This window comes from Oryzias latipes, chromosome 12, assembly GCF_053564925.1.
Source record: "Oryzias latipes strain Hd-rR chromosome 12, Olatipes_Hd-rR_3.1".
NCBI classification, from domain to species: domain Eukaryota; kingdom Metazoa; phylum Chordata; class Actinopteri; order Beloniformes; family Adrianichthyidae; genus Oryzias; species Oryzias latipes.
Window position 1 is genome coordinate 29369941 of NC_136248.1, and position 19094 is coordinate 29389034.

General features: G+C 42.2%; 1 protein-coding gene across 4 annotated transcripts in view; it reads left to right on the forward strand.

Annotated features, from left to right (window-relative positions):
* Positions 1-19094, forward strand: part of ap3b1a (adaptor related protein complex 3 subunit beta 1a) — an 82789-nt gene that overhangs the window by 21611 nt on the left and 42084 nt on the right. For all 4 annotated transcript variants that reach the window (XM_011481459.4, XM_078956031.1, XM_011481458.4 and 1 more), the window contains exons 7-16: positions 6063-6245; positions 7650-7805; positions 9511-9608; positions 9692-9746; positions 9860-9931; positions 11895-11957; positions 12035-12167; positions 12241-12350; positions 13191-13367; positions 15877-16063. In XM_011481459.4, the coding sequence (XP_011479761.1) occupies positions 6063-6245; positions 7650-7805; positions 9511-9608; positions 9692-9746; positions 9860-9931; positions 11895-11957; positions 12035-12167; positions 12241-12350; positions 13191-13367; positions 15877-16063 (1234 nt within the window). The remainder of the gene's footprint in view (positions 1-6062; positions 6246-7649; positions 7806-9510; positions 9609-9691; positions 9747-9859; positions 9932-11894; positions 11958-12034; positions 12168-12240; positions 12351-13190; positions 13368-15876; positions 16064-19094) is intronic.

The window sequence follows — 19094 nt, forward strand, 5'->3', positions numbered from 1 at the left end:
TGATGTTTGGTGTGTCGCGACTTTGACGTGCGTTAAGTGTGGCGGATGTAACAGAGAATCCGGTCACTTTTCAAAATAAAACGTTTTTTTTCTTCGAAAAAAACAATAAAGGGAAATTATTTTTTCTTTCTATGCGTCCCGGTGCCAAGTGTCCCGCGGCCCGGTGGTTGGGGACCACTGACTTACAGCATTTAGTATCAGCCATTCAAGTACCGACCAAACCTGCTGAGCTTCTGAGATCAGACCAGCCTGATTTACGGTGGTGTGGTCGTAAGTGCTGTAGTCATACGGGGAGTTGACCCTCACAGCTGCTGCAGGTTTTGGGGTTGTACGGGCCCATGTGGGGTATTAGAGAAGAGCCGCCACATCTCAAAGGAAGCGCAGGTGAGTCTTTCAGTTCTCTTGAGGCTCATACCACCACCTCTAGAGACGCCGTAAACAGTGGAGCATACCACTGTCTTGCATGTGGTAAGTGTATCGTGAAATATTCATGAGGTAAATCCAAGTTGTGCACACCTATGTGCCCGCAAATGCAGCAAGGGGCGTGCAGGTGACATGCAAGTGCCCACAGTCCCGATAACTACACTCTGATTGGTTGATTTCTAACTGTCGGGCTGCGCTTAAAGGAGCGCACATGTATCACACGAACAGCACTAATAGGTGCTCAGGAATTGAGGGAGGGATGAAAAAATAAAAAAATCCAACTCCAGGCACACCTGGACCTTTACATACCATTACACGTTGTATGAATGTTTACTACGACCTGCCCCTCACAGAACGCCATTTTGAAAAATGTGCGTGAACATTAACGGTCTAACCGAGCGGTCTACAACCTCAATATTTCAAGCAAGCCGGCCCCATGTTCCATACATGCTATAAGCTAGCTGGAGAAAAGTGTAAACGAAGGGTTGATGGGAAATTGGAGAACTCGGAGGTGAATTTCAAATGAGCTCCTGCTGCTCTGCAGAAATGTTGTCTCGTGTCTTTATGACTGGGAACACTTTTACAATAGAAGCAAATCTTGGAGTGGGACTTTAAGATGCTGGAAAGAGACTCGCGAATCCAAAGGTCCCATCACATCTGAACCGAAGCAGAACTCGTGCTTTGAAAGGGATATAAGCTAAACTAAAACTTTCTTCTTTTTTAGTGTCTCTGTTTGATATATATTCATACATTTCAGTTACTTCCTTCTATAGGTTTATGTTTGCTATTCTACAGCTTCTGTGTATATATACTATAAAAGCTGCCCACAATGTGGCAAAAATACACAAATCAATAAAATCTGTAAAAATCGGAATGCTTTGTTTTTCACAACAATCTGGGAAATGACATTTTAAATTATTTGCAGGCGATTAATATCAAGATTTCAAAGGATATAAGCCAAAACAAAAGCACATGGAATTATTTAATGAAAATAAAACGTGCTTATTGCTTTGGTCTACGGCACTCAGGATTCATAAATGCTGCTTTTCCAGGCTCCTTAATTTAAGTGAGCCTCAAGCAGACGTCTCAAAATGCTCCATTAATTAGGCTGAAGTTTCAAAAAAATAAATAAAAGGAAACATTTGGTTATTGCTCAGTCCGCGGCATCTTCTGAGCCACCTGACACCTTTAGAGGCTGTTCGGTTAAATGGCTGTGACACGCAGGGGGGGGCTGCTTATAGGCAGGACGCTTTAAGCAGGAAATGGGGAGGCCAGATGACAGAGACAACACAGGAGTTTGTGCAGCTGTTTTACCGTGATGGATCTATTATCCAGCCATTACAAGATAAATGATCGATCTCTCCTATCCTACTACTACACCCCCCCCCCCCCCCACCACCACCACCACCCCCGCTCGTTCTGTGGAAAAATTGAAATGAGAACAGAGAGGCGGAGCAGGGGGTGGGGGATGCTACAATGATTAGGGGCCAGGTGAGATGCCCATTAATTTAAGAGGATAAAAAAAAAGGAGGGTGCAGGAAGAGATGGGAGAAGCGAGCCAAGTGAGGAGAGGCCGACCCCGCACGGTGCCATCAATCACAAAGGCGCGCGTTGTCTCTGACGTGATGACCCAGCACTCCTTGCCTCTGTGGCACCTTAATTAGAATTCATAGCAAAATAGATGCAAGGAAACGGTTCGGGCCCTTCATAATTTTATAGGAAATTTATTGTTATTAGAAGAACCATTTGCTTAGTGTGATTTTTCCATTACCGGCTTGTCACGCAGGGTAGATAATATGGTTGGGGGGGGTGGAGGGGGAGGAGGTGTGTAAACCCCCAGATTGGTGTGTCAGTTTTGTTGATGGTGCATGTAGTTTACCTTGGAGCTGTACCTAATGGGGTAAGTTGGTAAAGAATGCACAACGCAGGACTGACAGGCATGAACATGGCTTATGGGCTAATTTTAGCACCGGCTGCTTTAACGTCATGGTTTTTGCTTAAAAAACGTCAACAAAAATACAGGAATGTGTTTGTTTCTTTGCTGAATGCTGAACAAAAATGCATAACAATGGATGTATGGAATTTTCCAAAGCTTTCCACATCACCTTTTACCAGCAATAAGTAGAATTATTATTTTTATGCTGTAAAGCTGCGTTCACAGCATCCTCTGCGTTCAAGCGACCACCTCCGATGAATGCAAATGGTTGTATTCAGTAGTGATGGGCACTTCGGTTCTTTCTCGGGAGCCGAATCTTTCAGTTCGACTCCCGAGAAAGAATCGACTCCTTCAACTCGTTCTCTCAATGAAAATAAGAAAAATATCATAACGTTCAGGAGGCCTGAGCAGGTTGTCTCCCCACATCGCAGTGGCTCCCTGCCTGGTTGGTAGTCAGCCTCCTGGGGGTCGGCGCAGCTTGGCGTGCTCGCTCCAGCTCCGGTACGCGCTCTGGCAACCCCACCACCAAAGCGATACAGCGGGTTAAAAGAATGGATGAATGTTCAAGATGAGAATGCTTGGATCGATCCTCCACGTACTGGAGTCACTGAATGCGTCATGTTCTCAAAGCAAAGTCCCTGATTGGTTGATGCGCCGCTCAAATCGCTCTGCTGCAGGACCAACACGTCGCGTCCGGCGCTCACATTAATAATAATAATAGCAATAATAGATTTTATTTATGAGGTGCCTTTCTCGGAACTCAAGGTCGCCAAACAGTAAAAGCTCAAATTTAGAAGATTTTAAATTAAAAGTTTCAAAAGGCAAATGCATTGCAGTCGGTAAGAGTAGGCTTTTCTGAAAGGATTAGTTTTGAGGCTGTTGATAAAGAGATAGGAGTCCATAATCTGGAGGTCAGTGGGTAGGGAGTTCCAGAGTTGTGGGGCAGAGCGACTGAATGCCCTGCCCCCAAAGTGACAAGGCGGGCAGTGGGGATAAAGAGTCGAGGTGAGGACTTGAAGGAGGTCCGAGAGATATGGAGGGGGGGTGAATGGCTTTGTAGGTTAGGAGGAGGATTTTGTAGGTAATCCCTTAGGTAATGGGTAATTGCGCTGCTGGACCTCAGATCGCCTCTGTACCGTGGACTTAACATTGAAGCTCGACGCCCCTGACGTGCAAATCACTTTTTGGTGTGAATGAGCAGGCAGAGAACACGCAGGGCCAAAACAAAAACATAAAAGTAAAAGTAAAGAATCAGCTCCGATCATTTGAGAGTCGACTCTTCGCCATTTTTTTAGAATTGCTGCTTTCGAGCAAAACCCATCACTAGTATTCAGACCGGAAACATTTGGTTTGCTTAAAGTGAATTAGAGTCTGATTCCACCGATAATCCAGAACAAATTTTTTAGTGTGAATACACACAAGTGGACCCTGGCCCGGGACCAGGAACTCTTGGACCCATCTATTGAGGTGATCTCCTCAGGAGTCTCCCTATTTTGATTGAGTAGACACACCTGATCTTTTTTGGCAGCAAGAAGTGAAGGTAGGGCAGAAAATAACTGATGGTTGATCTTGTTGACCGGGATTGGGCACCCGTGATGTAGAGCAAAATTAACTCAACCCTGCTCTTTGGGGAACTCTGTTCCGCATGTTCTATTTTTTTCAGTCCTCCCCTGCTCAAACACACTTGCATTTGGTGACCACCATTATAAGGCTCCTGTAGAGCTTGGTGACGAGCCGAACCAGGGATAACGTGGAAAACATGCTGGACACTTTCGTATTTCCATGCAGGTCATCGCAAATAACCAAGATCTCAGTAGATGAAACGATGCTAAATGATGGTAAACACCGTGCCAACGCGGTGGAAAACCTGAACAGGACACAATGTCAAAGAAAACTATTCAACAATGCAACAATTTAAGACAACAAACTTCATGGCATGATGAATCGCATCAAAAGTTAAAGTTCACGATAATTAATGATTAGAAGCGAATAAATAATATTCTAAAATAGCAGTGTCACATTTTAATCAGTAACAAATCTGCAAATTAAACAAAAATTTGTGACGCACTGTGTCTAACCGCTACATTTTTGCACTGAACAAACAGCGGATTGTCTCACAAAACCTCCTGTTCTTTTGTTGCTACTGACTATATCTGAGAACTGGGGCAAGTGGGTGTGGCGTCACCTGTAGAAAAAGGTTCCAACAAAATGTAGTCAGTTCAGACGCCATGTTTTAACGATATTGACGCCTCCATTTTGGAGGAAGATGTCGTCAGTAAGCAGTGATTGGTCGGAGTCCATATGAGTCATCATTTCAATGGTAACCACTCTTGCCAAACAGGAAGGAGGCTGTTGGAAGGCCACTAAATCTGTCAAATGTTTTGAATTTGGGGGCCGGCAGACTCCACCTAATTTTTTCGAGGCGTCTTATTGATCAGATTTATAACTGGAATAACTTGAACCAAAACAAAAATCTTGAAGAGGAAAAAAGAGGATTATCAAGAACATGTTAAAAAGGAATCAGAGCAAGCATGGTTCTTCTGACCAATAGAATGGCTGAGTAACAGACTCTATAGAAGTCTGTGGGATTTTAGATTCTTGGAGCCAGCAGGTACTTCCTGTTTGGAACACCAGGGGGAGGAGTCACTAAGTCCAGTTTTCTTATACAGTCAATGGTCCAGAAATGTTTAGATGTCCTGAAGAAGACTTAGTGTGGTCATCAAAATCAAATTGAAGTAATTCTAGATGGAAATGCAGGATGTGATGGTGTTGGCACTTCCTTAAAGCACGTCATAATCTAGAATTGATTTAAATAAAACAAAAAACACCAATGTAACATCTTCAATTGTTGCCATCTGTTCTTGACGGTCAACAAAATGAATCATTCCACAGTTGCTAGAGGGAAATTTCTCAGTGAATCTTGAGACACAAGCATCTTATGTGCGCCCAATCAATGCGGGCTCATGACGGCGCTGATAGGCAAAAGCTCTGGATTCCCACAGGGCCTCCAGTGGCCACAAAGCTTTAATTGAGGAGACTAGATTCTGCTCCCTTTCTCATCTTCACCTTCGCCTGCCTAAGAATATTGCTGTTTGCATATTAATACATGCCAGTCACTCAGTCTGAGGAAAGATGGCTTGGAAACAGGCAGTGTGTGTGTATGTAGGTGACAGCCAAATGTTTTATTTTATTTTTTCCCTCCTACCAATAAAATGTTTAATAATTGACTCTCAGCTGCAGCTTCCTCCTCTTCGTTTTTTCCTCATCAATCCAGTGTTTTATACTGAGTAAAACACTCTTTAAGTGATTGAATTCTTTCACTTACGGGATTGTAGAAAACTTAAAAATGTAAGTGCAGCCGTTTTTATTTCTAATTATCAACTCACCACTTAGAGGACTGGATGCGTGTGTGTGTGTGTGTGTGTGTGTGTGTGTGTTGTAGGCAGAGTGCTAAATTGGCATCGTGTTTACCGAAATTGCAATTATCGTCCAACTTGAAACGAGGATTGAGTCTGTTAAACGGCGCTTTATTTCTCATGAGTCCCTATAATTCTGCTTTGTTTAAGAGACGAGGTGTTTGTTCAATTTGCTTGGAAAAATTGCCCCAAAACCTCACAACCTTTTTTCTTTATTAGTTTGTTAGCTCATATTTTTAAGTGAGAGGGGGAGAAAAAAAAGTTTTTTTTTTGTTTTTTTTTTGCAGCTTGTGGCCGGCAGTGTTGTGGTGGCCTTCGAGGAGGTCTGCCCCGATCGCATCGATCTGATTCACAAGAACTACAGGAAGCTGTGCAACCTGCTGGTGGATGTGGAGGAGTGGGGTCAGGTGGTCATCATCTCCATGCTGACGCGCTACGCCAGAACGCAGTTCACCAGCCCCTGGAAGGAGGTGAGGCCCAGATGTACCAGCAGATGTGCCTTATGTTGCTGTATCGTGGTTCATCTATTGCGTTCTTGCTGTTGTGCAACATTTCTTCAATGGAATTATGCTTACAATTTTTTAATACATTGTGTTCTGTATCCTGATTTGTTGTAGGCCATTCTCAATCCATCTCCTCTGTGTATAGAATTTACCAAATTTACATAAATCTTATCTTGGTCAGACACTTATTTTCATTTTAAAACACTTATTTTTCTATGAACTTTCAGAGTTTAACCAAGAGAAAAGTGTGCAAATGTGGATTTCTGTCTGAGAAAAGCGTTGAGTGAGGTATTTTACAGCCTTAACACATCTATAACCATTGTAAAAATAAAAAAAAAGACCTTTTTTTTTTAGAACTGAATTCTCACGATAAAAGAGGGAACACCACCTTCAAAAATCTTTAAAACCCTGCAAAACTTTCAGAGTGGCATCATCATAGCTTAAAGAATATGCATATGTTGTTATTTTTTTTACTGTTTTGATGACAATAATAAACTTGTGAGGGCAGATTGAGAAACTTGTCGTGGTAAAACAAATAGTTTATTAAATTATAAAATAACCTCCAGCAGAATAGAGTTAAAGTGTTCCCTCGTTTATCACAGGAGTTACGTTGGGGTTAGATATTTTAAGGATGTTAAACCCCTCCTTTCACACTTTACTCTCTTGTTTGAACCCTCAAAGTTCACCCTTTTAGATTTATTATACATCCACACCTGACCAGCAACTTGTTGCTTGATAATTTATGATGCTTCATGATTCCCCCGCCTCCCTCCCCTATAATCATCCTTCTGCCCCCCCCCCTCCAACAATAATCAATAGAAATATAGTTTAGCCTAAATTACAAAAGGGGGTTTATTCAGATATACACCACATGTGTCAGAAGATCTACAACCCAGTTTTCAAAGAAAACAAACACTTAAATTTCATAGAAAGGACAGACAATTTGGCGGACAGTAAAATGATGAATTTATAAAAGAAACATGGAAAATTCCACCGAAAAAATGACTAAAACAAAAGGTGAACCGCGATACAGCGAGGGAACCCTGTACATCCTACAAGTGATAACAGCAATGTGGACTCATCTTCCAGCTTTGGATGTTTCCTTTCATATCAGCTAGGATCTGTGTTTCTAATTGAAAAATGTGGTTTTTGCACAAATTTATAAACTTTCAAAAGCAAAAAGAGAAAAAATAATTTGGGCTGTAATGCTGTTTTGTGAATCCAATAAACACAATCTGTGATTTCAAGGCCAAAAAAGAAATTCCAAACAAATAATATTTCTAAATGGCAGGAACTCTTTTAACGTCACAAAAAAATGTAGAGATCCTCAGAATGTTGGTCTGGACCAGTGCATCCTGATTTGTCTTTCAGGATGCCGTGTTTGATGAGAACAACGAGAAAACCTTCTATGACTCGGACTCGGAGGAGAAAAAGGGTCCGACCGAAGCCAAACCGTACATGATGGATCCAGACCACAGACTCCTGCTGAGGAACACCAAACCTCTGCTGCAGAGCCGGAACACCGCGGTGAGCCCATGAGAACTCCCTTTTCTGTTGAGAACGCGCCTCTGCTCGCTATCATGTACGAAAAAGCGCAGCGACCTTGGGAGAAATATGTACTTTGAACGTTTGTAACGTTGTGTTAGAAACATTCAGCTCATCTGTTTAAAGCCAAGACAGTTTGACCATATTGAGTTTAGTCGGTTTGCATGTCGTTTACTTGCTGGACTATAGGTTTCACTTGAACTTTAAATCTCATAAATTTACAAGAAAGTCATACATTTATGATATTTAAGTTGTAAATTTAAATCTCATTATATTACCTTTATTTTATTTTATTTTGTTTTTGTTTGTGGCCCCTAATACGATGTCATAGCCTTTTGTATTTTCAGCCTTTGTTTCTTTCCCTCTTTGCTTTTAGTTCTTAATTTCCAGTTTCAATTCAGACTTTTTGACTGACTTTGGGCGACAGAGGTTATGGTGATGTCATTTCCGCTCCAAAACCGCTTCTTTCTGCAAATTCTAAGTAGAAAGTTAGTAGAATGTTCTGTCCTTGTATTCTCTATTGCAAAATGAATTAAGTTATACAGTTGTTAGAAGTCTTTGTTTTCCCTTTCCTTTATTTTTTTTATACTTGAAGAATTACCCCAAAGAATTGTTATAGTGCTTAAAGAAAATAAGCAGAAAAGGACACTTTTCATGGCCTTTTCCAGTTCTGAGTGCAAACTGTCTAAACTTGCCTGATTCTATGTGTAAATGTTAATAGACCAGCTCAGTGGCCTTGTGGTAGAGTGTCCGCCCTGTGACTGGAAGGTCGGGTCATACCAAAGACTCTAAAAATGGGACCCAATGCCTCACTGCTTAATGCTTAGCATTAAGGGGTTGGATTGAGGGGTTTAATCCACCAAAAGGTTCCCGAGTGCGGCTGTGCCTGCAGCTCCCCGCTCCCCCAGGGGAGGGGTCAAATGCGGAGAACAAATTTCACACTCCTATGTGTGAAAGCAAATGGTACTTTAACTTTAACTTTAATAAATCGTGAGCTGAACTTAACTGCATTTTTGATTGATCAATTAATCATTACACTAAACAATTAAGAGATTTTATTATACAGCATTACCCAAATTTAGATTTTCCAATGTTGGAATATAGTAAAAATGATGTCAAAGCTTAAAAATGTTCTATGAAAAAGCTTGAATTTGTCCTGCATGGAGAATTTCAACATTCTCTCTATAATACTGCGATCAGAGTACGCTGTCTTGTATAAATACAACATGGACACAACCTGTCACAGTGGGGGGAAGAAGAAAAAAAGAAAAGAAAACTGTGAAAGTGCGGATCTCCATCACACTGGAGTCTCAAGGTCTCCGTCGCCGGGGAGCAGCGGGAGGAAAAATGCTCCCAAATGAAAGCGTTGATTAAAATGTGACACGCTGTGTCTTTCCTCGCGTCGGCACAGTGACATCTTCCATCTTCATAGATGGCTGAACCTTTTCATTCTGCCTGAAACGACGGACACACGCCATCCTGCTATTTAAAGCTCTGCTGAAAAATGACCCTGATGGTGGGATGTTGTTAGAGGGCCTTCATACAGGCCAGAGAGATGCTGGAGTTATATTTATTGTGGGTCATCAGAAGATGGATGGGACCATGGTTTTGTTTTATTTTTAATTAGGACTTTGATCCAAACTGAAGGATAAAATCTTGTAATAATGTGCTGTTTGCTTTGATTTAGGTCGTGATGTCTGTTGCTCAACTTTACTGGCACCTGGCGCCAAAACACGAAGTTAGTGTCGTCACCAAGTCTCTTGTTCGGCTGCTGAGGAGCCACAGGTTGCCTTCACACTTTTTTCCTTCTGCAGAAGGTTTGGCGTACAAATACTCCTAACGTGTTTTCATTCTGGTCTTCTGCACAGAGAGGTGCAGTACATCGTTTTGCAGAACATTGCCACCATGTCCATTCAGAGGAAGGTAAGGCTGCGTGTCAGACCTGCTGTGTTTTTTTTTTTTTTTTTGATGTGATGCGTGTATTTTTGGTGTGTTTTTTTGGATGTGATGTGTTTAAACGTCTCGTGTCCTTCCAGGGAATGTTTGAGCCGTACATGAAGAGCTTCTACGTGAGGTCCACTGACCCCACGCACATAAAGACCTTGAAGGTAGCTGCTCGTTTTGTCCACAGATGAGCAAATAAATGCTCAGAATAAATGTCAGAAAGGCACGATAAAAGGGTGATGAAGGTTTTTAAAGTAAGCGGCAGGAAGAACATTTATTTATTTTGCAAACCATTATCTGAGAACTGGACCGTCATCCACAGATATTGGTTTCCTCCAACCAAATGAAGACAATCCAGTACTATTTTGTTTTTTTGTGGTATGGACGCCCCCACGCTGGAGCATAGGCCTGGGCGAAAAATCGATTGAATGAATTTGAATTTTTTTGTTACGGGCGATTTAAAAAATAACTAAATTGAGTTTCTGTGTAATGGCACATTTATGGCTCCCCAGAACTTCCGTAGCGCTAGTTTCACACGGCGGTGTGGCAAGCGACAAACAAGAACATCATAGCACACACGAAACAGCAAGTGACAGCATGGCTACCGGTGAGAATGGGAAGTTGACCGCGAATCGCTTCATCACCACGGTGATCAAAAATCCCACACCGTCTCAGCTCAAGTTTATATCTTGTGGTACACAAAAAATGCGAGTTCTCCAGTACCGATAGCAGAACCGTTGAGGTCAGGTCTTGAAGAATGTTGCCCCGGGGCTCGTTCAATACCGGGTCTCGGTACCCATCCCTAGGACGGGATGGGTACCGATGGGTACCGAAAGGGGCACGGTGGAGAGCAATCACAGAAGCGGTCGCTTTGCATATAGCCAAAGACATGGGGAAGACGGGGTTTATTAATTTAATTAAAACCATAGACCCCAGGTTTGAGCTGAATTGTTAATCCTTTCGAAAATGGTGCTACTCTCAAGGTGAATGTTTGTCTCCTTTTAGTCTAGACTACAAAGTGGGACTTAAAACACAGCTAGGACTTTGGTTCCAAGAGTGTGTTTATTTATTTATTATTCATCCCAGAAATGGGGGTTACATTTGTCTTGCGTTTGATCAAATCAAAGCAAAATTTGCTTTAAGTTGTCTGTCGTTTGTACTTATTGCTTTCCTTAAGTGGGGGGGTCGGGGGAAAAATCAGAAATCGAATTTAAAAAATATAAAATCTGAGATTTATTTTTGGGCCATATCGCCCAGCCCTACTGGAGCCAGTAAACAGAGGTCAATCCAAGTCGGTCTGCGTCATTGTTTCTATGGCAACCTGTCATAGGAAGTCCACACCTACACGGAATCTGTCAAACTGTTTAAACGTTGGACGTATGGACCAGCAGGCTCCACCTACTCTTATTGAGGCATCTAATTGGCCAGTTTACAATTTGACTAACTACAAAATTCCTGAAAAGAAATTTGATCAAAAAGATGTTAAATACATTGGAGCAGGAATGGTTTTTGTTACATTTTTATTGTTTCCTAGCGCTGGTCCGCCGCCTATCTCATGCAAATCTTCCTCCAGGCTTTTTATTTTCGCAGCTCTTTTCCTACAAAGGTTTATCTTGGTTTCATCTTAATCCAGTAGGGCACAAAACGTAATTAGTATTTTTCTCCTTTGTGATCATGTTTACAACAGTTGGATATTCTGTGTTTTGAAAAGGACGCGACCTACGTGTCACTGTCCCCCGATTGGTCACTGTGCTGCTTTGACGCGACTAAGCGTGACAAAGTACTACTAGTTATCCTTTAAGTGTGCGATCAATGAACACCCGCTTTGTACGTAGAGCCTGTGACTGGACCTTTGTAGCGATCACATGCGTTCCAGACGCAGAAGCCTGGAATTCTGGTCTACATGCGTTTGCATAGACCTTTCTTTGAAAGTGGCCGCTTGAACGCGAGTGGACTTGGTCGGTGGGAATGCAGTAAGAGAATGCTGGAATGCTGGAAATCCAACACGGATCAAAAGGAGGGGCCAAACTATTTAATGTTTGTGGCTGTTTTTAAAACTGGAGGCAGGTGAAGCCAGTTCTGTTCACCGAATTTGTAAAAGAAAAATCCTCTTTTTCATAATTACAGCTGGAGATCCTGACCAATCTGGCCAATGAAGCCAACATCTCCACCATTCTGAGGGAATTTCAGGTTTGTTTGGTATAAAGAAATCACATTTTTACGTATTAGTGTTTGGACTCATCATACCCGGGTCGATCTTTGTTCAGACATATGTAAAGAGTCAGGACAAAGCGTTTGCTGCCGCCACCATTCAGGCCATCGGCAGGTGTGCCACTAACATCTCAGAAGTGACGGACACCTGCCTCAACGGTCTGGTCCTACTGCTTTCCAACAGAGACGGTAAACTCCATCCCTTTAGTGCAGATACTGTTGGTTCTGATGCAGTTTGTGAGCTCTTTCTTTGTGTCTTCAGAAACCGTTGTCGCAGAAAGTGTGGTGGTCATCAAGAAGCTGCTTCAGACCCAGCCAACGCAGCACAGCGAGATCATCAAACACATGGCTAAGCTTTTCGACAACATCACTGTAAACACTCTAAGGCTACGTTCACACTGCAGGGCTAAATGCTCAATTCCGATTTTTTGAAAAAATCTGATTATTTTGCAAGGCCGTTCACTTTTCCAATTAAATGTGAATTTTTGTGATCTCCTGTGTGACCGTGTAATGACCCAGAAGTGACCCGCATGCGCAAAATAGTACTCAACGAGGTCACTCGTTGTTTGTGGAAGTAGCTAACATTAACAATGGATGTCAACAACAGTGTTGTCAACAGTGGAGCTCTTTTTGCATTATTACATTTATTTTCACAAAGGAGCAGCACAATTACAATCTTTTTCATTTTAAGAAGATGTTCGGCCATTTCGCTGGAATTTTTAACCGCCCGGTTGCGATAAGAGCCCTTGAGTTTGGCCTGAATAGAGCGGTCACCCCAAATATGAATCCAATCGGTGACCTCGCTTCTCTTCCACTGACTGGTCTCAGCAGCATCGTCCACCATGGTTGATGTTTATGTTCTCGTTCCCGCCAACTTCAACGCAGAATGATGACGTTTGTAGCGTATCGATGACGTACGGGTCGGATTCATGTGGCCTGGCCGTTCAGGCGGAGGTCGCATTTCAAAAGATTGGATGCATATTGGATTCAGGACCACATACCCAAGTGGCCTGGGTCGCATTTGAAAAGATCGAATCTGTGTCATTCAGATTGTCATGAAAAGATCAGATACAGGTCGCATAGGGGTAAAAAAAATCAGAATTGGGTCGTTTCAACCTGCAGTGTGAACGTAGCCTAAATGATACTCGCACTGCTCCGGTTTTCAGTCTTGTAAAGATCAAGGTCAAGCCGCTGTTTTGTTCTTGCTTGTAGGTGCCGATGGCGAGGGCCAGCATCCTGTGGTTGATGGGCGAGTACTGTGACAGGGTGCCAAAGATTGCGCCCGATGTGCTTCGAAAGATGGCGAAAATTTTCACTACCGAGGAGGACATCGTCAAGTTACAGACCGTCAACCTGGCTGCCAAACTCTACTTGACTAACTCCAAGCAGGTGCAGACGCCAATCTGCTTTAAGCCTAAGTTACAACTGCCCCGTAAGGGTAGGCACGGGCTGTTGGCAGGGGAAAAAAAATGGGCAAACCTCTACGGGGCATGCAAATGTCTGGTACAACAAAGGAAGGTCATAGACTGCTCAGTGAGCCCGTAGAGCAAAAAGGATTGTTCTGAGGGCGTGGTGCAAGCAGCAGGTTGTATCGAACCCTTAAACAACACGTAAAGCTATGTTCATATGAAGCATGCGACCTGCTTAACGCACATTTTTGAACATGCATATAGCCCCATGGTGTTCACACTGAACTGTCGCTACCCGAAACAAGCGCATGTCGCCTCCTACTGTTGGAAGAGCTTTGGTGCAAAATGTTGAAGTGGTGGAAATCTCCTGAATCTTGCTCCAACCCTTTTCTTTCACAGCTCCATTCCGATATATGAAAGACTTGGTGTCATAGAATTCTGGCCCAACCCAAACCGAAGTTATTCATTTCTCAATTTTCAAACAATTGGCACTTCGTGAAACTAAAGGGGACGTCATCCATACATCCAGCACCAAAGCTGAGTCCCTGATTGGTTCAACCTGGTTAAGTTTCAATGAATCCATGTTTAATGGCTGTTCGTTTTTTACATACATAAACGCTTGTGAGAAAGCTAGAGTTTTAAACGTGGAAGCCCAAGATGCGCATTTACGCATGTTTACATAGACTTTTCTTTGAAAGTGGCCACTTGAACCTGCGTTGCTGAGGGCGGCGTGAACGTAACTTTAGGGCGTGAAGCAGGTGAGACTAAGAGGTGTCCTACGCATTTTTCATTAATTTTTCAACCCCCCTAAAATGCAGCGAATTGTGGTAAGAGACCATTAGTGCTGTATACGTGATGAGGGTGCAATGCCTGACTGTTAGAAATGAGTAAGTTAGACAATTCGAGCATAGTTTGTGTGGGCATCTTACAGGCATTTAGGTGTCACGTGCACACCCCGTGCATGGCTAATGGAAGTGTTAACATTCACAGACTTCACGATACCTTAACCCACCCCCGTGACAATGGTACGCTCCATTTTAATGACGTTCTTCGAAGTGGCAGTACAAGCCTCAAGAGAACTGCTAGACACACCTGCGCTCCCCTCAAGATGTAGCCCCTCCTCTCTACGACCCTCCACGGACCTGGACAAGCCAAAACCCTGGCAGGGTTACCCCACCCCACCCCACCCCCACCCCACCCCCGTGCAGGTGCATGTGGCTAAAGCTTTACTTTGGCGTTGGGAAATTGGCTTTAAAGAAGCTCGAGAACTTTAGGACACTGAACTTCATGGCTTAATGTAGAGTTGCAAATGTTGCATCCCTAATGTGATGAGGGCAGCTTTGGTGTCTGCAGACTCATTCTGTTAGATGGAGAGATGCTGGCCCATAAACTGGGTTTATGAGCCCAGACGCTGGCCTCCCTGACGTTATCGCACCTCCTGCTCCTCGTAATGTGCCATGGGGAGGGCTCACAGGCCCAATGCTTAGAGATCAGGGGCAAAGATCTCTTCACAGTAAGATATAACCCAGATAACTTCTAAAACAATCGTCTGTATTTGTTTAGAGCATCAGGGTGAAGCCAGAAGAAGCGAAACTCTTCAGCTCTGCTTTAGACTGTGATTATTAATATAACTCTACACTAGATAGGGGGAATAATTATCTGGTGACGGGCGGAGGGCGGGGCAAAGCAACTAGACTCAGAAATTATGGAAGTCCTTGAAGTTCATTCAAACTTTATTTTTCACTCACAAGTTTTGGGAGTCTGTATCAACATCAGGCCTTTTACTTGCTTTTTTTGGTCCGGTGGAGGCGTGCAGCAGGGTAGTTTCTGGCAAGAAGACGGCTATGAAGGTACACTGATGAGTGTTTCTGACATATAGATTGTCAGGAAAACAGCGAGAAGCGATGTGGATCACATTAAAGGTTGTTTTAATGAGTCTGACCACATTTCAAAAAGTTTCTGTGTCCTTTCGTTGTGCTGTCATGGCATTGTTTTGAGAATTCTTTTCTGGGATGACGTCAGAGTAGCGCCTGTCGGTCGCGTGCCGCGTAACAAATGTCAAAAAAAAGCATGTAAGAAGCATTTTTTAGTGGTGTTAAAAAAAGACGTTTTAACAATTAAACAGTCTGACTCTTTTTTTCTTTCTGTTTGATGACACGACAATCGTTGCTTTATTTTTGTCCGCGTCTCATCTGTTGCTTCATTCCTGCTCTGTTCACGTCGGCTACGGTGGCTGTTTTGGTTCAGTTGCTTCGGCAACGGATTGTATTCAGACTGAGGAGTCTCAGAGCGAACAGAAGTTCAGTCCGAGACGAACCGAGACTACCCTTGGGTGTATTCAGACTGAAGATTTGTTTCGGTTTTCCAGTTCTCATGAAAGAACACAAAACACAATCTGTCTTTGCTGGGGATGGACAGCTTTTTACAATAACTGTGATAACCGATGATGTTGGTTTCTTAAAATCTGAACTCTCTCTCTCTGCTCTCAGACCAAGCTGCTGACCCAGTACATCCTGAACCTCGGCAAATACGACCAGAACTATGACATCCGAGACCGCACGCGCTTTATCAGGCAGCTGATCGTACCCAGCGAGAAAAGCGGCGCCCTCAACAAGTACGCCCGCCGCATCTTACTGGCCCCTAAACCCGCTCCGGTGCTGGAGTCGGCCTTCAAAGGTGCATCACACGCTTACATTCCCCGCATGTGACGCTGGTTTTGAAGCTGGTTAACATTTCAAAGAGAAATTCTATTCTTTCTCTGCGTCTTAATGTAAATTAGAATCAAATCTGTGAATGCATGACTTCAAACGGGAGACTTCATTTCCAGTGCACTGAGGACACAGTGTTATTATTCCGGTGTGTCTGTCGGTTTGAAGGGCAGTTGGGTCGAACACCTTTCCCCTGATTTAATGAGATGGGTAAATTATTGAGTTAAGGCTAACCATTTTCAGAGGTGGAAGAAAGAAAGCCTCCCTCATCTACTTTCTGTCTCCTTGAAAAAAAAAAGGGGATTAAACTGCCTCCAGGAGCATTAAAATTCACCGGCAGTTCCACTTACTCACTGTTTATGGAACACATTTAACTCTCCTGTCATTCTTAATCACAAGTGAAGGTTTTGTCTTTTTTTTTTCTATCTTTTTGTCATCAGATCCCTGATTTCAACAGCACCTGCAAAAGTCACTTTAAAAAGTGTTATTTTCTCAAAACACGTTTGAGGACGCATACATTATTTAAAGAATCCAAACGTCTTTGTTGAACATCGTGGTCACAGGGGAACTTAATACAGAGTTCTCCCATTTATCGCAGGAGCTACGTTCCACAAAAAACCCACAATAGGTGAAATCTCTGGAGTAGAATTGGATGTTATAAAGCTGTAAAACTCCTTTATCTACTTGAACATTTTCACACTTTATTTGTCTCTTTTAAACTCTCAAAGTTCAAACCTTCATGGAAAAAAAGTCCAGTTTCATAGAATGAAAACAAAGATCTGATCATGATGAGGACGTATGTAAATGAACGCATTCTGTACAGCGACACGGAGGAGATCGATTATGGAGATCAGCAGCCAATCAGGATGCAGAACATGGCAAAAAAAATTAAAAAGCATGTAAAACCGCACAAAAAATGCACAAAACAGCGAGACCACAAGAGGAGAACCATAATATATTGCGGGGAAACTATTTTTAACATTTAACATTTTTATTTAAACATTTTTAACAATTGTAGAGCATAAATTAGGTCTTTCTGAGAAGCTTAATGACTTAAAGGCCCATTGCATGATAAAGTGTTTTATGTTTATTACTCACTAAAAACAAGTATTCCTCTAAAACCCTCCTTTCTGAGCACCAGCTTCTCCCCATCCATTAAAACGAGTGGGTCCTCGCATTGTGACGTCACAAAGTGAGGAACAGCCCCTTCCAAGAAGAGTCTGCGCTGCCAGCTCCGCCCCCAGGCTAACACACGCACACATTCTAGCGGGGATTGGCAAAACGTTTTTATTTGAGATGCACAATACGCACATCCATCTTTGCAAAAGTTGGATGATGTTTGTTTTGATGACGTCTCGGATGACGTCATGAAATGGGCGGCACCCACAAGGAGCGAAAGGCGGAGCCTCAGAGATCGAGTCATTTACTTCCGGATAGGAAATAACCTGCGAAAATAACTCACATTTTATTAAACATTATTTTTAAATGTTCCAAAGCTAATGTATTATGATATATATTTACTCAGAGAGGCTGGAGAAAAGCATGATATAGACCAGGAGTGCTCATTATACGTCAATCGTGATTGACGGGTAGATCTTCAAGGACATGAGGGTAGATCGCAGGGCAGCAACAATCAATAACCCAAGAAATAAAAATATACTTATAAAGAATCCATCAGCGAATCAAAATCCTCACAGAGAAGTACAGGACTTGATTGACATGCAGAACGGCCAATCGGACATCCTCTGATACAGACGTCACTGCACATGCGTGTATAAATACACTAAGCGCAAAATTCTGTCTGTCATCAGAAAGTCGGCACATCAAGTCCCCGGCAGAAGTCCGATGGATCCGAACTCAATGAGCCAGCCGCGTTTTAGAATTGCCGTTTTGCCCCCATTGCACGGTTTATATGAAAAACGACAGTCACTGCTTCCTGTTTTTGTAATAAAACGCCTCATCTGTTAATACAAAAGTATTTTGTGTACTTTTACTGTGTAGTTTTTTGAATTATCAGTACATAAACAATTTTATGTACAAATAGTTAGTAATACTATGTTTATTTAACAGTGTTTAAGTCTCAAAACACTATACAGTGGTAGACCAACTTGTTGGTACCCCTCAGTTAAAGAAAGAAAGTCCACAATGCTCACTGAAATGGCTTGAAACGTTCAAAAGTAACAATAAATTAAAATTTATTGAAAATGAAATCATCAAAATCAGCCATTACTTTTGAGTTGTTGATTAACAGAATTATTTAAAAAAAAAAAATAATGAATTAGGGCTGGACAAAAATGATGGTAACCCATAACTTAATAATCTGTTGCACAACCTTTTGAGAGACAATCACTGCAATTAAACGGTTTCTGTATTTGTCAATGAGCCTTCTGCACCTGTCCACAGGTAATTTAGCCCACTCCTCATGAGCAAACTGCTCCAGTTACCAAAAAATTGTGGGTCCCCCCGATATAGACCTTTTAAAAAGTTGTTGTATTATAAAATACAGGTTTTTTTTGGGAAGAAATACATTATAATCAGCGAAGAAGATGTTTTTAAAGTGATTTGTGATGGAGTGTTTCCTCGTTATATTGCAGTTCACCGCCTTTCACAGTCTCGCTGTTTTTTTCTGATAAATTTTGCATACCTGTCTCCTGTTACCTGATAGGCTGTAGACCTTGTCAATCAATCTCCTCCGTGTCGTGAACATAGACCTGCTTTGATCGTGAGCAGATCTTTGTTTTGTCTTTTTCATTCTCCAACAGTGGATACATTTCTCTACAAAGTGTGTAAATGTTCAGGTCTATGGGGTCAAATTAGGGTCAGATTTAAGTGAATCAAAAACCAGATTGTAAAATTTTAAAATGAAATGATAAAAAATTGAAAACAAAATCCTAAATTTGAAACTTAAATTAGGAAAAACTATAAACTTAATACTGATTAAGAAATAGAGAAAAATAATGTTTATCTGTTACAACAGCTTTTTTGTTTCTTCAATTTTT